Source organism: Mastigoproctus giganteus, chromosome 9 (assembly GCF_048544385.1).
Source record: "Mastigoproctus giganteus isolate SK-2022 chromosome 9, ASM4854438v1, whole genome shotgun sequence".
NCBI lineage: Eukaryota > Metazoa > Arthropoda > Arachnida > Uropygi > Thelyphonidae > Mastigoproctus > Mastigoproctus giganteus.
Genome location: NC_143583.1, coordinates 122,985,626 through 123,007,477, shown reverse-complemented (window position 1 = coordinate 123,007,477; position 21,852 = coordinate 122,985,626). Strand labels below are relative to the sequence as shown.

Genomic DNA, 21,852 nt, shown 5'->3' with positions numbered 1-21,852 from the left:
TAAAGAATAATAAACAGTAATGAAAAGATGCACAAATGTTGGTCAAAATATTTAATATTCAAATATTTGCACATATAAAATATTCTGCATTGCATACGTATAATTATGTGGTAACTACTTGCGTATCAAAAGTAAATTTAAAATTCCAATTAAAAAAATGAATTTAATTTAATTGATGAATTTAATCATGAAAAATGTGTGCATTTTGAGTTGAACTTTGGCCCTTTTCCAAATAAACTAAAAGGGGTATTAATTTTAAATCCCCCGCAGCGTTAAAACCAACAATAAAGTCAACCGATCCTTCACCGCTTTGAAACCTGGCATGTTTTTTTCTTCTTTCAATATGAAACTTCTTTTAGGCATTCGTTTCCACAAAAGTCCTGCTTCAGCTATGTTAAAAACTTGTTGAGAAGTGTAACACATAATACCCCTCTTCAATAATTTTAACAAAAGTTCTTTTTTGAAAGTTTCGGCTCCTTGATCTGCACTTGCGGCTTCTCCCTGGATTTTAAATCTATTCAACCAGCCCTTACCAGTTTTAAATGGTTCCACTTTTTTTTTTTTTTTAGGCGAGTTTTCTTCAGATCATCATATTGGCTAATCTCTTTCTCTCTCTTTTTAATATTTAACTTAACTGAATTCTGCATTGGAATATTATCTTCAATAAAATTAGTCTTTCCATTTCAATCCTAATAGCCGGCCTAGTCCTAGTTGCTTGTAGTGGAACAGCTATCTTTCCCACTGCAAAAATTAATTCTTTATTTTTTTATAATTGTTCTTACAGTTAAAGTTGCAAGTCCTAAATTATGGCACACATCCGTTTGTCGTTGACTGGAATCGATTCGCTTCAAAACGTCTAATTTACTTTTCAAATTCAGTCTTTTTCTGACATTTATAGTCTTCGTACTGCGCCCAGACGTTGTTGCTTTTTCATTCCTATCAGTCATTATTAGCTCTTCGAATATGTAACTGCGTTGGTTGAATTAATTACGATACAATGTTCAAGTAAACTTTCCGTTACGCACGATGTCTAATACTCTACTGAGTGATGACTAGACTTCGGATAAATGCATATAACGCAAATATTACAAGCAATATATTTGATCATTTTTTAAAATGTTGATCGCGGAACTATGTGACAAGTCACTGTACTGAAACTAAATTAGCGTGCGAGAAAATTTTACTGAGCGTGGGAAAATTTCTCAAGTCGGCGTGGGAAACGTTTTAATGCTGTTTTGCTATTCATTTTCAAGCTATCGACTCCATCAAATGAAACGATTTCGTTAATATGTCAAAAATGTAATCTGTAAAAGAGCGTTATAGTGATCTGTGACAGCGTTATAGTCAGATACGGGTTATAATATAAGAACAGCGTTATAGCGAATCAGCGTAAAGCGAACCGCGTTATAACGGGGGCCTGCTGTATATGTGATACATAATAACATATTATGTGATACATATATATAACACATATATATATATATACACATGTTATATACATGTTGTCTCAAAAATATTGGTACAAACATTTAGGGGAGGTAGGTAACATCTCAAGGAATGTGAATCGCATAGGAATCCATAACCGGAAACGGCACGGGAAAGTAGTAGCAGAGGCACAAGAAGCAGAAATAACACAAGACAGTAATTAGTGGCAAACATTTATTTGACATAATATTATCAATGGAGTATGAGATGGATGTATTTCATAATGTTACAACAGATGCTCGAAGATTCCACCATGAGATGCAGTGCATGCATGACACCGACGCAGCGTAGATTGGCGGACACAGTCGAACACACCTGGAGTTTCTTTGACAGTAGCAGCGGGGCAGAGTGCTCCATGAGATCCATTTCCATCTCCATTTGCTCAAAACGATAGATTTGAGGGGCCCCCCACAGAAAGAAATCAAGGCTCGATAACTCAGGTGAGCGTGGGGGCCAGGCAATGGGTCCACCATGGCCAATCCATTGACGCCCAAAACGCCTGTTCAAATGGTCACAAACACATCTTCCATGATGGGCAGGCGCCCCGTCATGTTGAAACCAAATGTTGCGTCTCATATTTGCTGGAACATCATCAAGTAACCCTGGTAGAACTTGTTCAAGAAAGATCCGATATTTAGCGGAGTTCATGCAGGATGGTAACAGCTATGGGCCAACTAAGCAGTCACCGACCATACCTGCCCACACATTTATTGCGAAGCGATGTTGTGCCGCATGGGGGCACACACCGTTTGGGTTGTTGTGAGCCCACACATGATCATTGTGCTGATTGAATAAGCCTTCCCCAGTGAAATAAGCCTCATCTGTGACCAAAACATAGGCTGGAAAATTCACGTTTTGAACACTTTCTTGGAGAAACCACTGCGCAAAAGCCACACGTGCAGGATGATCATGGAGGAGCAGTAACTGAACCCGTTGGATATGAAAGGGGTATAAGAAATCGTCGTGCCAGACACGGTGTACACTGCAACGAGACACTCCTAAGGCAGAGGCAACGGCACATGTGCTGGTAGTAGGATTATTCTGGACGGCATTCAACACACTTTCTTCCATGGCGGGAGTTCACGTCGAACGTGGTCTGCCTGCACTACTCCTGTTACCTCTAAATGGCCCATAATCGTACAAATTTTGATGCACATGCGCAAACAAATGGTGGTCCGGTACATGTCTGTCTGGGAAGCGTTCTCCATAAATTCGTTGAGCGGCTCGTCCATTGCCCTCTGCTAATCCATACACTAGGTGCATGTCTGCCAGCTCAGAGTTCGTATATTGATGCATGCTCTTTGTGTGGCGACTACTGCTTGAATGAGTAAATCAGAAATTTTCCCTCTCGCAAACTGATGAACAGCGCCATGTACCGACTTACGGTAACGTTTCTTGTTATGGGTTCCTATGCGATTCACATTCCTTTAGATGTTACCTACCTCTCCTAAACGTTCGTACCAATAGTTTTGAGACACCCTGCATATATATATATACAAAACAATATTTTAGTTAATTATAATACCAACTAGATAAATTGAAGAATTTAGCAAAAGTATTAGGAGTGAAAACTATACTCATTAGTTCAAAGTGCCAAGTTTAGTTAACCTAAGTTGGAATTCTTTGTTGTACCCTATAAATAAACACATAAAATAAAATAAAAAGAAAATAATAATTGGCCGAGGCTATCTGTTTCTGTTTGCCATTTGCCAGTTTTTCTATGTTCAAATATACTGAGTATTTACTGCGAATATATAATCAAATTGGCATAATTACTTTAATATATATTATCAAGGCTGCCATAGCCTAGTGGTCAGGCGCACGGGTGCATAAGTACATGTGCCTTGAGTGACCGGGGTTCAAGCCCGTGACTGCTGAATACGGTGCTGATTCTTGTATTCTGTGTATCTTGTAAACTCCTCTGACCGTTTGGTCGTCCCGGTGTATAAACAGAAAATTTATTATTTATATCTTAAATTTAGCAGAAAACTGGCTAGTCCTACAGATAGCAGTGAAAATTAATAATAATTGAAGTGAATAATATATTAAGGGTAAGTTGCTACAATGGATAAAAGGATGGTTAAGTGGGAGAAGACAGAGGGTGGTAATCAATGGGTGCTGCTCTTCGTGGACTAATGTTATTAGTGGAGTCCCACAGGGTTCGGTGTTGGGTCCACTGTTGTTTTGTATATTTATCAATGATATTGATGAAGGTATATCAGGCTTAATGTCGAAGTTTGCAGATGACACGAAGGTTGGCAGGGTTGTTAATGACAGTAATGGCAGTGTGCTACTGCAACAGGATCTAGATAATTTGGGCAGATGGGCTAAGAAGTGGCAACTGAAGTTTAACCTTGACAAATGCAAAGTACTGCATATGGGTAGAAGTAACCCCAGAGAAACGTACCAACTGTGTGGTACTACACTTAAGGTGGTAGAAAATGAAAAAGACCTGGGAGTAATTGTGCAGTCAGATATGAAGTTTTCTGAGCAATGTAGACAGGCTGCTAGGGCAGGTCATGGGGTTTTGTCAATGATATATAGGAATTTTGCTAGAAGGGAAAAGGAGGTGATTGTCCCTCTGTATAAGGCAATGGTCAGGCCACGCCTTGAGTACTGCGTACAGGTCTGGAGGCCTCATTTTAGGAAGGATGTAGATTTGCTTGAGCGTGTACAGAGAAGAGCAACACGATTGGTGAGGGGAATGAAGGGATCCTCTTACCAAGAGAGGCTTAAGTTCTGCAAATTGCAGTGGCTGGAGACTAGGCACCTGCGCGGTGATCTGATTGAGGTCTATAAGGCCTTGAATGGGTTGAGCACGCTGAATTCTGATGGGATCCTCCCACTTGTTCAGAATACGAACCTACGGGGACATAAGTTCAAATTAAGAAAGGATAGATGTAGAATAGATGTGCGGAAATTTGCCTTTAGCCAGCGGGTGGTTAATTGCTGGAACAAACTTCCATCTGTCGTTGTGGAAGTTGATAGGTTAAATAAATTTAAGGAGGAACTGGACAGGCAATTGGAGGGTATGGTGTGATTTTTTTTTTTTTTTTTTTTTTGGCTGATGCTGCATAAGCTCCTACACTTGCTTTCTTGCATCAAGTGCCACTACTACTACTATGAGTACCAACTATTTATTTATGTAGTGAAAAGGAAGGCTTATGCCTAAAATTAAGGCGAATATGAAGAGGATTAAGGATAGTAATAGACCTGAATCTCCCTCAAATTGCTCCAATAGATTTTGAGGTATGCCTAAAATTAAGCAAAAAGCAAAAGCATAGAAACAGTATTTTATATAGATACTTAGGATTTACCGGGAGCGTAACTGCCCGACCTTTTAGTAAGGATCCTGGTATTATAATATGTAGTGATGTTTGATGTAATTAGAAGAAATTTTAGAATACCTAATATATCATAAATCCAATAATGATTAGAAAATTATCTGATATATTAGAAGTCTTTTGAATAAGGTATAAAATCAAGTACAATAGAAAATACCTGATATATTAGAAAATATATGGATAAGATAAAAATATAGAAGCTCCATGGGAAATTATAAGAATAAATCCTCATTTACTTCAATTAGTTAATCAAAACTAGTTTTCTATAAAAACAGAAATTAAATAAATAGAAAATGAACTATACCTTCTTGCAGTGGACTACAAAGCTAAAAGGCTTTTATATTCCTTTTATTTGGAGGGAGATTGAGGTCTATTACTATCCTTAATCCTCTTCATATTTGCCTTAATTTTAGGCATAGCCTACCAACTATTTAGGCTATGCCTTAATTTTAGGCATAGCCTAAATAGTTGGTACTCATATATATTATTCATTATTCACTTCCATTATTATTAATGTTCACTGCTATCTGTAGCTAGCGGTTATTCTGCCAGTTTTCTGCTAAATTTAAGGTATATTAAAGTAATTAAGCCAAGTCAATTATATATTCACAGTAAATTTGCAGTATATTTGAACATAGAAAAACTGGCAAATGGCAAACAAAAACAGATAGCCTCAGCTAATTATTGATGGGATATATTGAGTGGAGCTAGCCCTAGTTAACGTTCCATTCAATGTAACCATATATCTATAATTAGCTATATTATCATTTTAATTTTACTATTCTATTTTATGTGTTTATTTATAGGGTACAACAAAGTCCAACTTATGTTAGCTAAACTTGGCACTTTGAACTAATGAGTATAGTTTATGCCCCTAATACTTTTGCTAAAATCTCCAATTTATCTAGTTGGTATTATAATTAACTAAAATATTGTTATATACAGACAGATGTAATGTACAATCATAAATTTGATGGCATTAATCTGTTCTGCCACTCTTTCTTTTTCTATTTCTTATATTCTTTTACATAACTTCATATATATATATACACACACACACACACAAAGGGCATTTAAATGAAAACTACATAACCAACATAAAATGCACATTATGAAAAAAACTGATGATAATCTTGTGACCGATTATTAAGCAAAGACTGCAGACAACAGTGAGAACACACACGAACAATTTACTCCTACCACATCTACTGCCATTATTTGAAAACGGTCAATTTTCAAATTGGCAGCTATACACCAAAATAGAAACGTGATCTGTAATCTGATTTTTTGAATGCAAATGGTGAAGTGTGCATGAATCAATAGCAAGTCCATGAATAAGTTTAAGAACAGTTACTGAAGTGTTGAGGATCCTCAGCCTTATCCTCAACCAAGGAAAACAGATAATGTCATGATCCCAGAAGTCATAGTGGCAATAGAACATCATTGCATTCATTCAAATGAAAAACTGCAAAATTAATACAAAAATGCATAAACACAAAAATTGATGATGGTCTTATATCAAATTATTGATCAGTCTTTTGAGAACAATGAGTGCCCACATGGCACCATCTACCAGCATTATTTAGAAAGAATAATTTAAGATGGCAACACCCTTGCAGTCGTGCATCAACACAGAAAAATTATCTGTAATCTGATTTTTTGAAGAATTATCTGTAATCTGATTTTTATTTTTTGAATGCAGAAGCAAAAAAAACCTCTAACGAAATGTATTGCAGAATGTTGGCTCAGCATGGTGAAGTATGCATAAGTCAAAAGCAAGTCTATGGACAATGAGCGGATAAATAAGTTTAAGAACAATACTGAAAAGTGTTGAGGATTCTTCTCGATCAGGACAAGAAAATTATGCCACGACACCAAAAGTCATAGAGCAGTGGAAGAACTAAGAAACAACCATATTACTATGGAAAAAATTGCTATGGCGTGCAAGATTAGCCAAAAAAAAAAACCTATATCATTTTTTTTATCTCCTCTAATAATTTGTTTAATCTTTCCAAAATGTATTTAAAGTATCCACTTTCACTAGACACATATGGAAGTTTATTCCATCAATCAACTATTCTCTGTCTGCAAGCAAAGTTTTGCACAACTATAATGCAACCATTCATTTTCCATTTAAATTTACATCCCCCTTATGTGCATAGTTCCAAGAAAGAGGAACTAAGAACTAAGAGGAACAAGAAAGAGGGACTTTCTTGTACTAAAGACACCCATCAGCATTTAGTTTACTCAATCCATTCGAAACATTAAAAAATTCAATCAGGATTTCTCACAGGTACCTAGTTTCCAGATACTACAATTTACAGATCAAGTATTTCTCAGAAAAGTACCGTTTTGGGAACCTCACTAGCAGCGACATAACTAGGGTGAGGCAGGTGGGGCACGTGCCCTGGGTGCCAAATTTGGGGGGAGCATTTTTATTGTTAAAAAAATGGAAAAATTCCAAAAGAACTGTTTTCAAGGGGAGGGGGCATTTTTTTTATTTGCCCTAGTCACCATCAACCCTAGTTATGCCACTACTCACTATTAGTCTTCTTGCTCTTCTTTGCACTCATTCCAACAGATCCAGACTTTTCCTAAAATGTAACTTCCAGACTTGTATGCAGTATTAAAAATCTGGGCTAACCACTATATTATATAATGCCCTTGCTCCTTGTCCCAACAGGCAAAATTCTTGTAAATCATTGACAGGACTCCACAGGCTGTCCAGCAGCTTCCATCATGTTATTCTAGGTACGCATTTATCAATATTAAACCTTAATCACCACTTTTCAGCCCATTTGGATAATTTCTACAAGTCTTGTTGCAGTAGCATACCCTGATTTCTGTCATTAACCACCTGGATCACCTTTATGTCATCTGCAAAACTTCTACAATAAATGAATATACCTTCAATCATTATCATTAATAAATACTGAAAATAGTAAGTAAAGCATTAAACCCTGAGCAAATCCAAAATAACATTAGTCCAAGAAGAGCAGTGGCCATTATTCACCACTCTCTGTCTCTTTTTACTCAATCACCCCCTTTATCTATAGCAGTAATCTGTAGCAATGTTACACTGCTCCAATTTGTACAAGTCTTTCATGTAGAAGAGTATCAAAAACTTAACTGAAATCTAAGCATATCAGGTTAAAATTATTTTGTTCATTGTAACTACGTCATAATAGCTGATCAGATGTGTCAGGCAAAATCAACCCTTAACAAATCTATACCATTAATTCTGTATAACTGCTTTCCTGTGAAAATTATCAGGTATTAAGGTTTATACCCTAGAAGGATTACAAGAGAAGGACCCGTCAGACAATCAGCTGCCCAGCCCAATGCTTGAGCCCATGCTCCAACAGCAGACAACATAATGACATCCTTGAGGTATTGAAAATTGAGGCTATTGGAGACATTCTCAGATATGCCAGACAAGCTGTGCTTGCTACTTGGGAGTCTAAAACACTGATGGAACTGATATTCAGGTGACACTGAAATCAAGTGGACCTAATTTTGGCAGAGTCTGGATGGTCTGTGACAGCCAAATCCTCTGCCTGCACCTTTACAATGGTGGGACCACCCAGGTGTGAACCAATGTAAGCAGGAGTCAAGGTGTGGCACCCACACCACAGGGAGGAATGCCGCCCCTCTGTGTTACCAGGCAATACTAGGTGGTAGATGACTCTCGACTCATCAACCAGTGCAATACCACCACTTTGCTTATTGGAGGCTTGAAGTGGTGGAACCCATGTTAAGTCTCCAGAGCAAAATTCCGGTCAATCCTCCTCCATCTCTTCCATCATGCAGTATGATGTCTAGAATGAACACCATGGAGTGATCCAAACTTCCTTACCTTTCGAGGGTACAGTTCTAAAACAGTATTCGCAGGCCGGCTGATAGTTAGCACACCAGACCAAACCTATTGGTAACACACTCTCTCTCTCTCTCTCTCTCTCTCTCTGGGAGGCTTCCGGATCAGCTAGTGTATAATTTTGCTTACTCTGCCAGATAGTGACTGGAGAGAGTCCGAGTAGTGTGTGCAGGGGGGGGGGCATTGTCGAGGCTACATAATCTCAAGGATCTGGATATATTCTTACCATATGTATGCCATATCCAAAAATTTCATTACTTCATTCAGCATGTCCCTCCACACACACTTTTTCTTACTATCGAATACACCATGAATTGTCAAACTAATAGAGCAAGCTTATCTGCGAAAAGATCTAAACCTCCCAAACACTTCCTAGTTCATTTCACAAATATACATGGTCTCAGTTTTAATCTCAATTATGTCCATTTCCACTTACACTCTGCCAAACCACATGTACTTTTTCTGAAAGAATCTCAGTTATCAGTTGATTCAACCACTGCTCAAATTATTCACTGTATGACCAAATTATTCACTGTATGACTCCTTTTGCCTCAAAGGTGGTAATTGTGCATATGTCCATTCCGATATTCCCAGTCAGAGACTTGGTAATTTGGAATCTCCTTTTTTTGATGTTCTCTGGCTTAAAATCTCTCAACCTAATTCTGTCAAATTTATCTGTTGTCTCTACCGTTCTCCCAACTCACTCCACTAATCACTTGGAACTCTTTGACTTCCTGTCTTTGAAACTTGACTTTCGCCAGTCCAACTTTCCTAACAGCAAGGTAATTTTCCTGGGTGATTTTAATGTTCACAACTCCAGCTGGTCAAGATTCTGAGGCATTTGCAATTACTAATGACCTCGCACAACTTGGTGATTGTCTCTTCTCCAATGCAGCCTTTATCTCATGGCTATTCCCAAACCTCGTGTTGTTTGGCATTAACAGAATGCAAAATGGGATGACCTGCAAGATTTCTTTTCTTCTTTTCCTTGGTTGGATTACTGTTACAAAACTTCTGATGTCAACGTTTGCTCATATTGGGTCAGTGAAATTATTCTTGTAGGAATGGAATCCTTTATTCCACACTCCACTTTAAAATCTCATCCTTTATCTAAACCTTGGTTTTCCAATAAATGTGCTAAGGCTGTTCAAGAGAAGAATGTTGCATATCGTAATTGGCTTGTTTTCAATTCTTCAATTTCATTTTCTGCCTACACCAGAGCTTGCAACAATTGTAAAGCAGTTATTAATCAGTCCAAACTAGACTTTGAACAGGCTAAGAGTAGAAAATTTGCTTCTTGACGAGCATTCTGGCTCTTGGTAGCCGAGCATTCTGGGCTCTGAACAAAGCTATTGGTTGAAACTTTTGCCCACCTCTGTCAAAACCAGATGGTTCTATTGTCAATCGAATGCTGACCTGCTAGCATTCGATTTTTCTTCCAACTCATGTATTAATGATCTTGGAAATTTAATGAAAATATTGTAAAACAATTTTTGAAAAATCATTTTGCAATATTTTTGTCAAATTCTTTTATTTAATTTTTAATTGCATTCAATTGATTTTTAATTGTGTTCAATAGATTTTTAATTGTGTTCAATTGTGTTTTAATTGTTTTCAATTTATTTTTTCTGTAATGTAATATCGATTTTTTAATTTAATTTTTACTGTAATGTTATATTCATTTTAATTTCTGGAGAGTATCATATGGAAGTGTTCTACATATCATATTGAGGTAAACTCCTCTTATTCTTTTACAAATATCGAAATCAACGTAGAACGTATTGAGCCTCACAGGTCTGGTTTACACTATCAAATACGTATTTACTGAAAATTACAGTCTACAGAAGTTCAAGTCTAATGTCAACAAATATCTTCTTTCGTCTTCTCAACCTCCAATCCAAGCACGGTACTAAGTACTATAGGTTCTAATATCTCTCATGTTTGGGGTTTTCATAAAAAAAAATCCTCACAGCAGAGATCCTTGATCCCACAGGAAGCCTAGGAAACATCTACTTGACAACAATTGTGAAAAGGTTTCAACCAATCTGTGCCAGATTTTGGCATAAGCCAAATAAACCATGGCTTGGGGCACTGTTATCCAAGGATGTTTAGCTGCTTCCTTTTATGAGCATAAAAATGTATAATTGCATACTTTAGGAACTCTTTACATATTTCACTTAGGGCTTCATCATGTCTAAATTCAGACCTGTACCTGGCACACATATCATCATAATGATTTTTAGACAATTTTAACAAATGTATAATCAATAACACAATGAATGATTTTTAAATTTCAAATGTATGAAAGCTGCTACCCACACTGAAGAAAAGAGAGAGAAAAATTATTGTATATTTCACTGATTTAAATTTTATGATGATAAAAAAATATATTAATAACAAAAAAAAATTAAATTATCAACCAAAATCATGTTACCCTGTTTTTGAATAAAATTTATTTATATACCACATCACATTACACCTATTAATTTAACAAATTCAACCACTGAATTAATTACTTTGAGCCTGGGAGTGACATGTCTTACACATCTTGAATGTAAAGGTCTGATGAAAATGATAAAATTTAGAAAAACAACAAAGGCAAGCACAAAAAAAAAAAAAATTAACAGATGTCCATGCAAAACTAACACATCTTCAAAACTTAATTACCTGCTGGTGTAATGAACCAGTCTGTTGCCAGAGCAAAGCCAATCATGTCAAGATTGTATAGTCCTCCTAAGAGGAGGACTACACTAAAACTGATTCTGTTGTTCATACTCTTAATGATTCTGTAGGTGAGTTTACTGCAAAATAGAATTCCAATGTGTCATTTTTTTATCATTTTACATCTGAATCAGTAAATTTTGGACTACTTTGTCCTTTATGTATTTTGCAACCAGCAGAATTTAAACTGCCATGGGTAAATGTTTTATAATTCAAATTCAAGATAGAACAAGCTTCCTTAACCATGAATTTCCTTGAGAAGCACTATTTTTAACAAATAATGTCACCAAAAAGGCTATTTCTGTTATTTTTTTTTTTTAAATATAAAAACCACAATCCAAGTCTTGAAATAATCTACTGATCAAGATTACTGGTCTCTCATTGGATAATAGGCATCTCGATTAGCATACTTCTCTCAACTTGTGAATATTACTGCCTTGAGGTAAAAAGAAGTTAAAACTATTACTATCTTAATATAGAAAAGGCTAATATTTTTACACAGTAATAAGAAAAAATTTATATAATATAAAATATAAAATTTTTATTGTAATAAGTAAAATATAAAGTATATTTTACTTTTATAATTGTGTCGATAAATCAGAAATCTAATTAATTTATTACCTCACTTGCCTTTAAAATTATGAGCTCATTTAAAATTGGCATAAGATATTCCATCTAAATTTCTTCCCTATCCTTATTATTGTTCTTAAAGAAATTCTGTAAATACTCATACATATCACTTTACTCTCACTGTATACAAATAATGATATAATAATACACAACCTTTAAACTCATACTATATATGAATTAAATGTTCTGTTTTGTACATATCATAGCATTGCACTGTATATACAATATATAGTGCAATGTTATGTAATTATGTAACTGAAAACAAAAACATCTTGTTAAGTTTAATTTACTTAATTTCATTTATTTAATGGTAGAAATATTTGTGATGTGCTTATGCTAAAAGAGACTAAAAGTCAGTGTAATCAGTAATAAAGATAAATGATCGTCTCTAGAAATCAGACTGGCATAGAAGATGAGCATAGTGGCGGCAGACATTTTCAAAATTGCCTGAAGATCAGCATTTAAGGAATTGGGGTAGATATTTGAGAAATTTAAGTTGTTTGGGCAGGGTAAGGGGTTTCTCAAACTGGAAAGTGGAATGCAGTGCGCTATCATCAACAAAACTATAGAAAGGATTTCTGAAAAGATGATACTTGAGATAGTTTTAGACTTGGTAGTATATCTATTACCTAGTCTAAAACATTTCTTGATTACTTTAGGAAGAGTAGAGGTAAGGACGACGACTAGAAAGGAGAGATCTGTCAACCTTTTTAAGAACTACCTTTTGTACAGTAGTCTCTATGTTGTTTTTTATGACCCCCCCCAACATAAAAGGTATTAGAACCTACACTACTTAAAATTGTCGGTTCTAAGTACTGTAGAACTTTACACGGGCCGCATATGAGCAAATTTCCAAGCAAAAGAATAAAACATCAGTGGAACAAGAAAGTGTAAAAGGGTAGCACAGAACAGAAGAAAGCTAAGAAACATAGGTTTTAGGAACAAGTGGAGAAATGCAATCAGGGCCTGGAGCATTTTGAACAAGAACACCCAAGGTTGTTCAGAATTCTTCTAATGTCCTTCTGTTGGAAAACCATAGGAGGAACTGAGTGGAGTGTATTTGGTATGGTAGGAGGTAATTTACCATCTATTTACAAATTAATTTACAATTTGTAAATAGATGCTATTACGTCAGCTTTATCTTTAACTGCAGATGTAACAGAACCATTGGGTTATTACAGAAATGGGAGCATAGATGGACAGAAGTTGCAGACAATAGCTTTGGCAAGACACCACAGGCCTCAACTACCATTTTAAAAAGAAGAAAGTTTTCTCTCTTAGCCTGTTCAAAATCAAGCTCAGATTGATTAATAGCTGTTCTACAATTGTTGCAAGTTTTAGTGTAGGTAAAAAGTGCAGTCAAAGATTTGGATACAAGCCAGTTGCAAAATGCAACACTCTTATATTGAACAGCCTTAGCACATTTATTGGAAAACCAAGGTTAAGTAAAGGATGAGATTTTAGGGTAGAATAAGGAATAAAGGAAGTTATCTCAACAAGAATAATTTCTCTGACAAAAATCTGAGTAAATGTTGGAATAGGAAGATTTAAAACAGTAATCCAACCAAGGAAAAGAAAAAAAGAAATCATGCAGCATCCCATTTCAGATTCTTGTAATGCCAAATGATACAATGCTAAGAGTAGCCATGTGAGAGAGAGAGAGAGAAGTTGACTCTACTGGAGAAGAGACTGTCACCAATTTGTGACCTGAAATGCCTAAAGGACAATTAACGCTGACCATGTACTTTGAAAGGTTGCTGGTGAGGAAAAGATCAAGAATGTTGGATGTGTGTATGTGTGTTATTGTTATTATTGTTATTTGGTTTTTTTTTAGGAACATTAGCAACTAAGGCCATATTGCTCCAGGAATATGCGGTGATCATTCCCTGACCTTTCCGCATCCTCCGTATTTGGTGGTCACGGGCTCGAACCCCAATCTAATCAAGAAGCGTGTGCTCCGCACTGCCACTCCTGCCCACCTGGCTACGGAGGCGCCTGTATGTGTGTGGTTAAGACTGGTTAGTATTCTGGCATGGCAATTTGAACAAGCAGTGCCAAGTCATTAGTAATTTCAAAAGCCACAGCATCTCAATCAGCTGGGTCTGTGTAAATAGAAAACTGAAGCCAGCAGGAATTGTACACATAAAAATCACCAAGTAAATTACCTCACTGTTAGGAAAGAGACTGCAGAAATTAGAGTTTCAAAGAAAGAAGAGAGAGAGAGAGAAAGAGATATGAATGATTAGAATAGTAGGGAGGATGATAGAGGCAACAGATAAATTTTACAGAAATCAATAGAAAAATTCTGAACCAGAGGAGATCAAAAAGAAAAGATTCCAGATTTAGAAAGTTTCTGACGAGGAATATCAGAGCAGGCATATGGGCAAGTAATACCATCAGTGATGTGAAAGGAGTAAGATAATTAGAGTATCTGAAATAAATGGTGGCTGAGGCACCTGATAATTGAGACTTAATCAGAAAAAGTGAGGCTCCTTGGATTGTAGGTGGAAATGGACATCACTGAGATTGGAACTGAGAACAAGTGTATCTGTGAAATGAATGGGGAAATTTTTGTGAGATTTGGACCTTTTTGCAGATAGGTCTATTCCATTAATTTTAATATTCATGAAGTATTCAATAAAAGAAATAAAAGTGGGGGAGGGGGGGACATGTAAGAATTATTAAATTTTTGGATATGGCTTGCACACAGTAACAATATTTGTACTGAGCTCAGACAAGTAACAAGATTAGTAAGGGGCACAAAGGGGTGCCCTTACTAAGAAAGATTTCAGTTCTGCAAATTGCTGTATCTGGAAAATAGGTACTTGCAAGGAGACCTTAATCATTTAAGGCCCTGATTCTTAAATGAATTAAGCTGATAAAGGAGGATTGTAGGATTAATGTGTGGAAATTTGCTTTTGGCTAGAGAATGAGTGATTGTCAAACAAACTTCCATTTGGTGTTATGGAAGTGGATAGTTTGAATAAATTTAACAAAGAATACGAGAAATTATTAGAGGGAATAGACAAATGAGGTGTTTTTTTTTTACCCCCTGATGTTGTATAAGCTTGCTTCCATGTATCATTGTCCACTACTAATAATGAAGTCTCAATAGTTCCTCCCTCAAACACACTATTCAGACTCCCTGCAGTCACTAGCTGGCAGAGAAGAGGCAGTGAAATTATACAAAACTGATATGGATGCCTCCAAGAAAGTTACCAAGAGGTTCAGTCTAGTAGACTACCTAACAGTCAACCTGCAAAAACTGTTTTAGAGGAGTACTCTTGAAATGTAAAGAATATTGGATCTCACCATGATGCCCATCATGATGTCAACAGATATCACCTGCACTACATGAAAGAAGAGATAGAGACAAACCACTTCAAACCTCCAAATAAGCAAAATGCACTGGTTCACCTTTTTTTTTTTTTTTTTTTATGTGAACCCCAAACACGAGAGGTATTAGAATCTATAGTACTTAGTACCGTGCTTGGGTTGGAGGTTAAGAAGACAAAAGAAGATATTTGTTGACATTGGACTTGAACTTCTGTAGATTGTAATTTTCAGGAAATACGTATGAAGGAAGGTTGTTCCAGAAAACGGCAGATGAATGAATAAATGAGGAAGATGAAAAGTTGGTTCTGTGGGTTTGAAGTTGGACAGTAAATGGATGTTGGCTGGTAGCGGCACGTGTTCGGACTGTTTTGAAAGAGAGAGCAGGAATTATAGAAGCCAATTCAGAAGAACAGTGCCCATGGAAGTATCTGTAGAAGAGGCATGCAGCAGAAACAGTGCATCTATGAGAAAGCGAGTGGAGAGACTCTGTTAGAGATGAATCATTAATTAACCACACTGCCCTCTTCTGAATGGAATCAAGAAGCCTGAGAGAGGTTTTGGGGGCACCACTCCAGATGTGGAAACAATATTCCATGGCAGGGCGGATTTGCGATTTATACAGAGTGAGCAGCTGTTTGGAAGAAAAGTAACGCCGAGAGCGAAAGAGAAAACCAAGTTTTTTAGACGCAGAGGAAGCAATATTTGTAATGTGCTTGTGTCAAGAGAGATTAGAAGTCAGGGTAACCCCCAAAAAAGATATATCATTTTGCCTAGAAATCGGAGTGTCACTAAAGATAAGCATAGGAGCAGAAGAATCCTTTTTGCGAGATATAAGACAAGACTGAGTTTTAGAAGGGTTGAAATCAACTAAGTTGTCTCTGCCCCACTGGAGAATTACCTGAAGATCGGCATTTAAGGAATTGGTAGCAGATTTTCGAGGAGATGAAGCTCATTGGGCAGGACAAGGTTTCTCAAAATGGAAAGTTGAATGCAATGTGCTATCATCGGCAAATCTATGGATAGGATTTCCAGTCAATGGAAGAAGGTCATTGATATAGAAGAGGAAAAGAGTGGGGGAAAGAACTGAACCTTGGGGGACACCGGCATTAGTGGAGAAGTTAGAAGACAGAGAGCCATCTACCATCACCCTCAGTGAGCGATCAGAGAGAAAACTGGATAACCAATTACTAAAAACAGTTGGCAAACCATAAGATGGGAGCTTGATTAGAAGACCTTTATGCCAAACACGATCAAAAGCCTTTGAGATGTCAAGAGCAATTACTTGTGTTTCACCGAAACTTTCCATTGAATTAGTCCATAAATGGGTAACATAAGCCAGAATATCACCAGTGGATCGACACTGACGGAATCCATACTGGCGATCGTTGATCAGACGGAAGGTTTCTAGGCAGTTTAAGAGTTGGCGGTTAATTGATTTCTCCATTACTTTAGAAAGAGTAGAAGTAATTGCAATGGGACAATAATTGGATGGGAGGGATTTGTCACCCTTTTTATTAACTGGCTGGATATGAGCAAATTTCCAAGCAGAAGGAAAAACACCTTTGGAATAAGAAAGTGAAAAAAGGCGGCAAAGAATAGGAGTAAATTCAGGAGCACAGGCTTTGAGAACAAGTGGAGAAATACCATCAGGACCTGGAGCTTTTTTAGCATCAATATTCATCAAAATCCTTCTGATATCCTTTTGATGGAAGACCACAGGAGGCATTGAATGGAGCGTGTTGGGAATGGTGGGAGGTGTTTTACCAAGATCATTAATACATGAGCTGGAAGAAAAATGGGATGCTAGCAGGTCAGCTTTATCCTTGGCTGAAGTGACAACAGAACCATCTGGTTTTGACAGAGGTGGGAGCAGAGATGGGCAAAAGTTGCGGCCAATAGCTTTGGCAAGAGACCAGAATGCACGGCTACCATTAGGGCAAGAAGCAAGTTTTCTACTCTTAGCCTGTTCAAACTCTAGTTTGGACAATTGTAAACAGTCGAGTTGACACCGAAGAAAGGTGCAGACGTTATGTGTGTTTGTGGCAATTTGGCGAGTAAAACGCAGGTGATTATTGATAATATTTTTTCCTACCTACCTTTGTAAACACAAGACATTTTTGGTTATTTAGAAGACATGCAAGTATTTTTATTTGATTATTAAACCTTACTTTCTAATTTTCAATCTATTTTTTTTTTAAATTCCAGCATGGCTTCCGCAGCATCTCAAAAGAAAACCAAACCAAAAAAAAAAGAAAAATTATAGAAGGAAGATTGTTCAACGAAAAGTGGACAGATGACTACATTTTTGCTGAGGCAAATACTAAGGCAATCTGCTTAATTTGTAGGGAATTTGTGCCAGTTTTCAAAGACTACAATTTGAAAAGGCATTACATGCAAAAACATGCTGCGAAATTTAGTGCATATCAAGGAATGTGTCGTAAAGACAAAATAGCGGAACTAAAAAAAATTATTCATCTCAACAAAGTTTTTTAAAAAAATAACAACTGAAGCAGATTCTATTGTAAAAGCTAGTTATGTGGTTGCAAACATGATAGCAAAAAAATCAAAACCGTATGCCAATGGTGAGTTTATTAAGCAACGTATGGAAGGCATGGCAGATATAATTTGCCCTGATAAAAAAAAGGGATTTTTCTAAGACCAGTTTGTCTCACCAGACTATAGTGGTCGCCTCTGTAGCCAGGTGAGCAGGAGAAGCAGTGCGTAGCACATGCTTCTTGATTAGACCGGGGTTCGAGCCCGTGACCACCAAATACGGAGGATGCGGAAAGGTCAGGGAATGACAACCGCATATCCCCAGAGCAATATGGCCTTAGTTGCTAATGCTCCTAAAAACCAAATAACAACAACATAACAACCAGAATATAGCCAGGCGAATTGATGAAATAGGAAAATCTATTGAAAAAGTTTTGGAGAGTAGAGTGCTAGTTTTAAATTTTATGCTTTGGCGATAGATGAAAGTATTGATGCTACTAATACAGCTCAATTGGCAATTTTTATTAGAGGTATTGATGACGAATATAATATCGCTGAAGAAATGGCTTCTTTAGTGCCATTAAAAAACAACTAAATCAAGAGATTTATACGAAGCAGTGAAAAATACGTTAAAGCAATTTTCTTTGTCCATTGTGAACATATCTGGTTGTTGTTGTTATTGTTATTTGGTTTTTAGGAGCATTAGCAACTAAGGCCATATTGCTCCAGGGATATGCGGTGGTCATTCCCTGACCTTTCCGCATCCTCCATATTTGGTGGTGACGGGCTCGAACCCTGGTCTAATCAAGAAGCGTGTGCTACGCACTGCCGCTCCTTCCCACCTGGCTACGGAGGCGCCCCTGAACATATCTGGTATAGCTACTGATGGTGCCCCAGCAATGATAAGTAAAAGAGATGGACTTGTAAAATTAATAGAAGACGATGCAATTGTCTCCCAAAATTGACATCAATGCTGTAAATTTCATAAGGGCCAAGGGATTGAATCATCACCAATTCCAGGAATTCCTTAAATTTATGGATGCCGACTATGGGGACATCATTTACTTTTTGGAAGTAAGATGGTTAAGTTGAGGTAAAATGTTGAAAAGATTTTATGATTTGCGAAATGAAATCAAGTCGTTTATGGAATCAAAAACAAAATTTGTGCCAGAACTTGACGATGAAAAGTGGCTCACAGATTTGGCATTTTTAGTAGACTTCACCCCTCATTTAAATGAGTTAGAAAACCAACTGATCAATAAGTTTCAAACTATAACAGCGTTCAAAATGAAACTGAAACTATGGCAATCTCAAATTAAGGCAAACAATTTTATGCATTTTGACACGTTGGCTAAACACGGTCCTGTGAACAACGAAAAATATGCAGCCTTGCTTTTCGATTTGATATAGGAATTTGAGAACAGGTTTCAAGATTTCCGGAAAAATCTTCAATCTTTTGGTATATTTGCGACTCCATTTTCAGTTGACATAAACATATTACCTGCCAATTTTCAAATGGAATGCATAGAGCTACAATCTGACATTCAACTTAAAGAAAAATTTGATCATGTCTCTTTACTGGATTTCTATAAGATATATCTTCCCAGAGGAAAAATATCCCTCGCTTCACAATCATGCCTTATTCATGTCATTGCTATTTGGAAGCACCTACATTGGAAGCAGCTATTTTCAAGGATGAAGCACAAGAAGAATAAAACTAGAACCAAAATATCTGATGAGCACCTTGAGAACTCACTGAGAATTGCAACTACTTCCATCGAACCAAATATCGAAGCATTAGTGTCTCAAAAACAATGTCAAACATCTCACTAATTTCATGTTGCTGTCTTGTCTTTTACTTTTATAATAAAAAATTCATGAATTAATGAAGTTTAAATTACTTAAATATGGTAACTATATATTCTACGTTTTTTTGCTCATCAGCTATCGTTAGTGTTAGTGTATTTTATGTGTGGCCCAAAACAACTCGTCTTCTTCCAATGTGGCTCAGGGAAGCTAAAAGGTTGGACACCCCTGCTGTAGACAATACATAAAACTTGAGTGAAGAAAAGATATGTGCAGTAGTAATATTCACCACTATTTACTATCTTTGAAAAATTCAGTGCACACAAATCCATTATAATCTTATTCATGTTTCACTCTCTTTAAACTGATAATCATGCTTCACTCTCTTTATACATTTATGACCTATCTGATAAAAAAATGTTCACCTTAGTACATTTTTAAAATCTTAAAAATAGATACGAGTGAGAGAAAGCAGGAAAGTGACAACAAAGCACCTGCACTACAAAAACAAGTGCAGAAATATATTTCTAAAATAAAAGTTGATGTCAAATATACTATATTGCAGAGCCAAATAATAAAACTTTAAAACATTTCACAGTTAAAACTACCATATAACCTAAAAATTACCCATAATCTACTGTTATGTCCATCTGTATTAAAAGTTGCAATAATGGTCTCACCTGAAGTGAAACCGGATCAAGCATCATGTCCCATTTATCACAAACAGCATCATCAAGAGCACGTTCAATATCCCGTAACTGCAAACTGTAATCCTCCATAAACTTTCCATATTTTCTAAGTTGTACTTCACCAATAATTTCTAAAAATGGAAAAAAAAAAAAATAAATATATATATATATACACACACACACACACACACACACACACACATGAACACATATACATGGTAGAGGCTCAATTATTCAAATAATTGATCCCTTACATAAATCCTGGAAAGAAAAATATCATTTATAAGCCACTAGTTGAGCAAAAAACTTATTTTTACCACTGCCTCAACTTAAAGTTAAGTCTAACAAAGAATTTTGTGAAAGCTATGTACAGGAATGAAATGGCCTTCAATATTTAAAAATAAAGTTTCCATACACCAGTGATGCTAAAATAAAAGAAGGTGTACTTATCAGTCTGCAGATTTTAGTGTTACTGAAAGGTGAACATTCTGAAAGAGTGCTAAATCCTTGGAACTGGAAACATGGAAAGCTTTCAAGACAGTTTGTACACATTTTTTGCATAACAATAGAGCAGACAACTATAAAACCTTGATTGAAAATTTATTACACGCTACCAAAATATCAGTTGCAATATGTCTCTAAAAATAGACACACTACTTCTATTTCTATTTACACTTTTCTCCAGATAACTTTGGTCATTAGTGATGAATATGGTGAATGTTTCATCAAGATTTTGTTACCATAGAGAATAGTTACCAAGGAAGGTGGAAGCCCCATATACTAGCAGACTATTACTGGACACCGATCCGACAGGCACCTGATCATTACAAAGAAAAAGGCCACACACAAAAAAAAAAAAAAAAAAAAGACTATTTTTAATCAGTTTATTGTAATTAAAAATTATGCTTATGGTAATGCTTATTTCTTTTCAACAAATATAACCTAAATTCCACTCTAAATCTGTGGGTGTGAGGAAATATCTGACTTCAAATTTAGATTCAACTCATAAAAATCAATGAGATATTATATTTCAAGATTGGAAAAATCAAGAGCTTAAAATTTGTTGTCCAGCATTACTGACATTAATCACAATGCTCACCTTTGCATCATCAGCAAACAAACATTTACACTTGAAATACTTACATCAGCGGCGTCCAATCTTTTCCCATACAGGGACCATATTCATAGTTAGATTTGTTTTGTGGGCCGCACCGAGTGATTCGAGAAAAATTAACGTGTTACATTTTCAATGAAATGTACTGCACATCACTTTTGCGCAGCCACCAAGGTCAAGCAGAAGACGCACCACAATTGTGGTCCCAGAACATTTTGATAGCACCTCGTACATACAGACGCTTCTGGTCATGTGCATATTTGATACAAAACATGGATAAAACAAACAGAATTGAAGACACCAACACATGGCTTCATAACTTCAACACTCTCACATATTCGCCAGTCTTTTAAATTTGTT

The 21,852-nt window shown here is 36.3% G+C and overlaps 1 protein-coding gene across 4 annotated transcripts in view; it reads right to left on the bottom strand.

The window, feature by feature from the left end:
• Positions 1-20,503, bottom strand: part of SWIP (strumpellin and WASH-interacting protein) — a 496,362-nt gene extending 475,859 nt beyond the window's left edge. For 3 of the 4 annotated variants that reach the window (XM_090381778.1, XM_090381779.1, XM_090381782.1), the window contains exon 1: positions 20,370-20,503. In XM_090381778.1, the coding sequence (XP_090237904.1) occupies positions 20,370-20,468 (99 nt within the window). In that variant the 5' untranslated portion in view covers positions 20,469-20,503. Of the gene's footprint in view, positions 1-11,370; positions 11,477-20,369 lie in introns of those variants that run through there. The other variant, XM_090381781.1, reaches the window with a different exon arrangement.
• Positions 20,504-21,852: the final 1,349 nt, after the last annotated feature.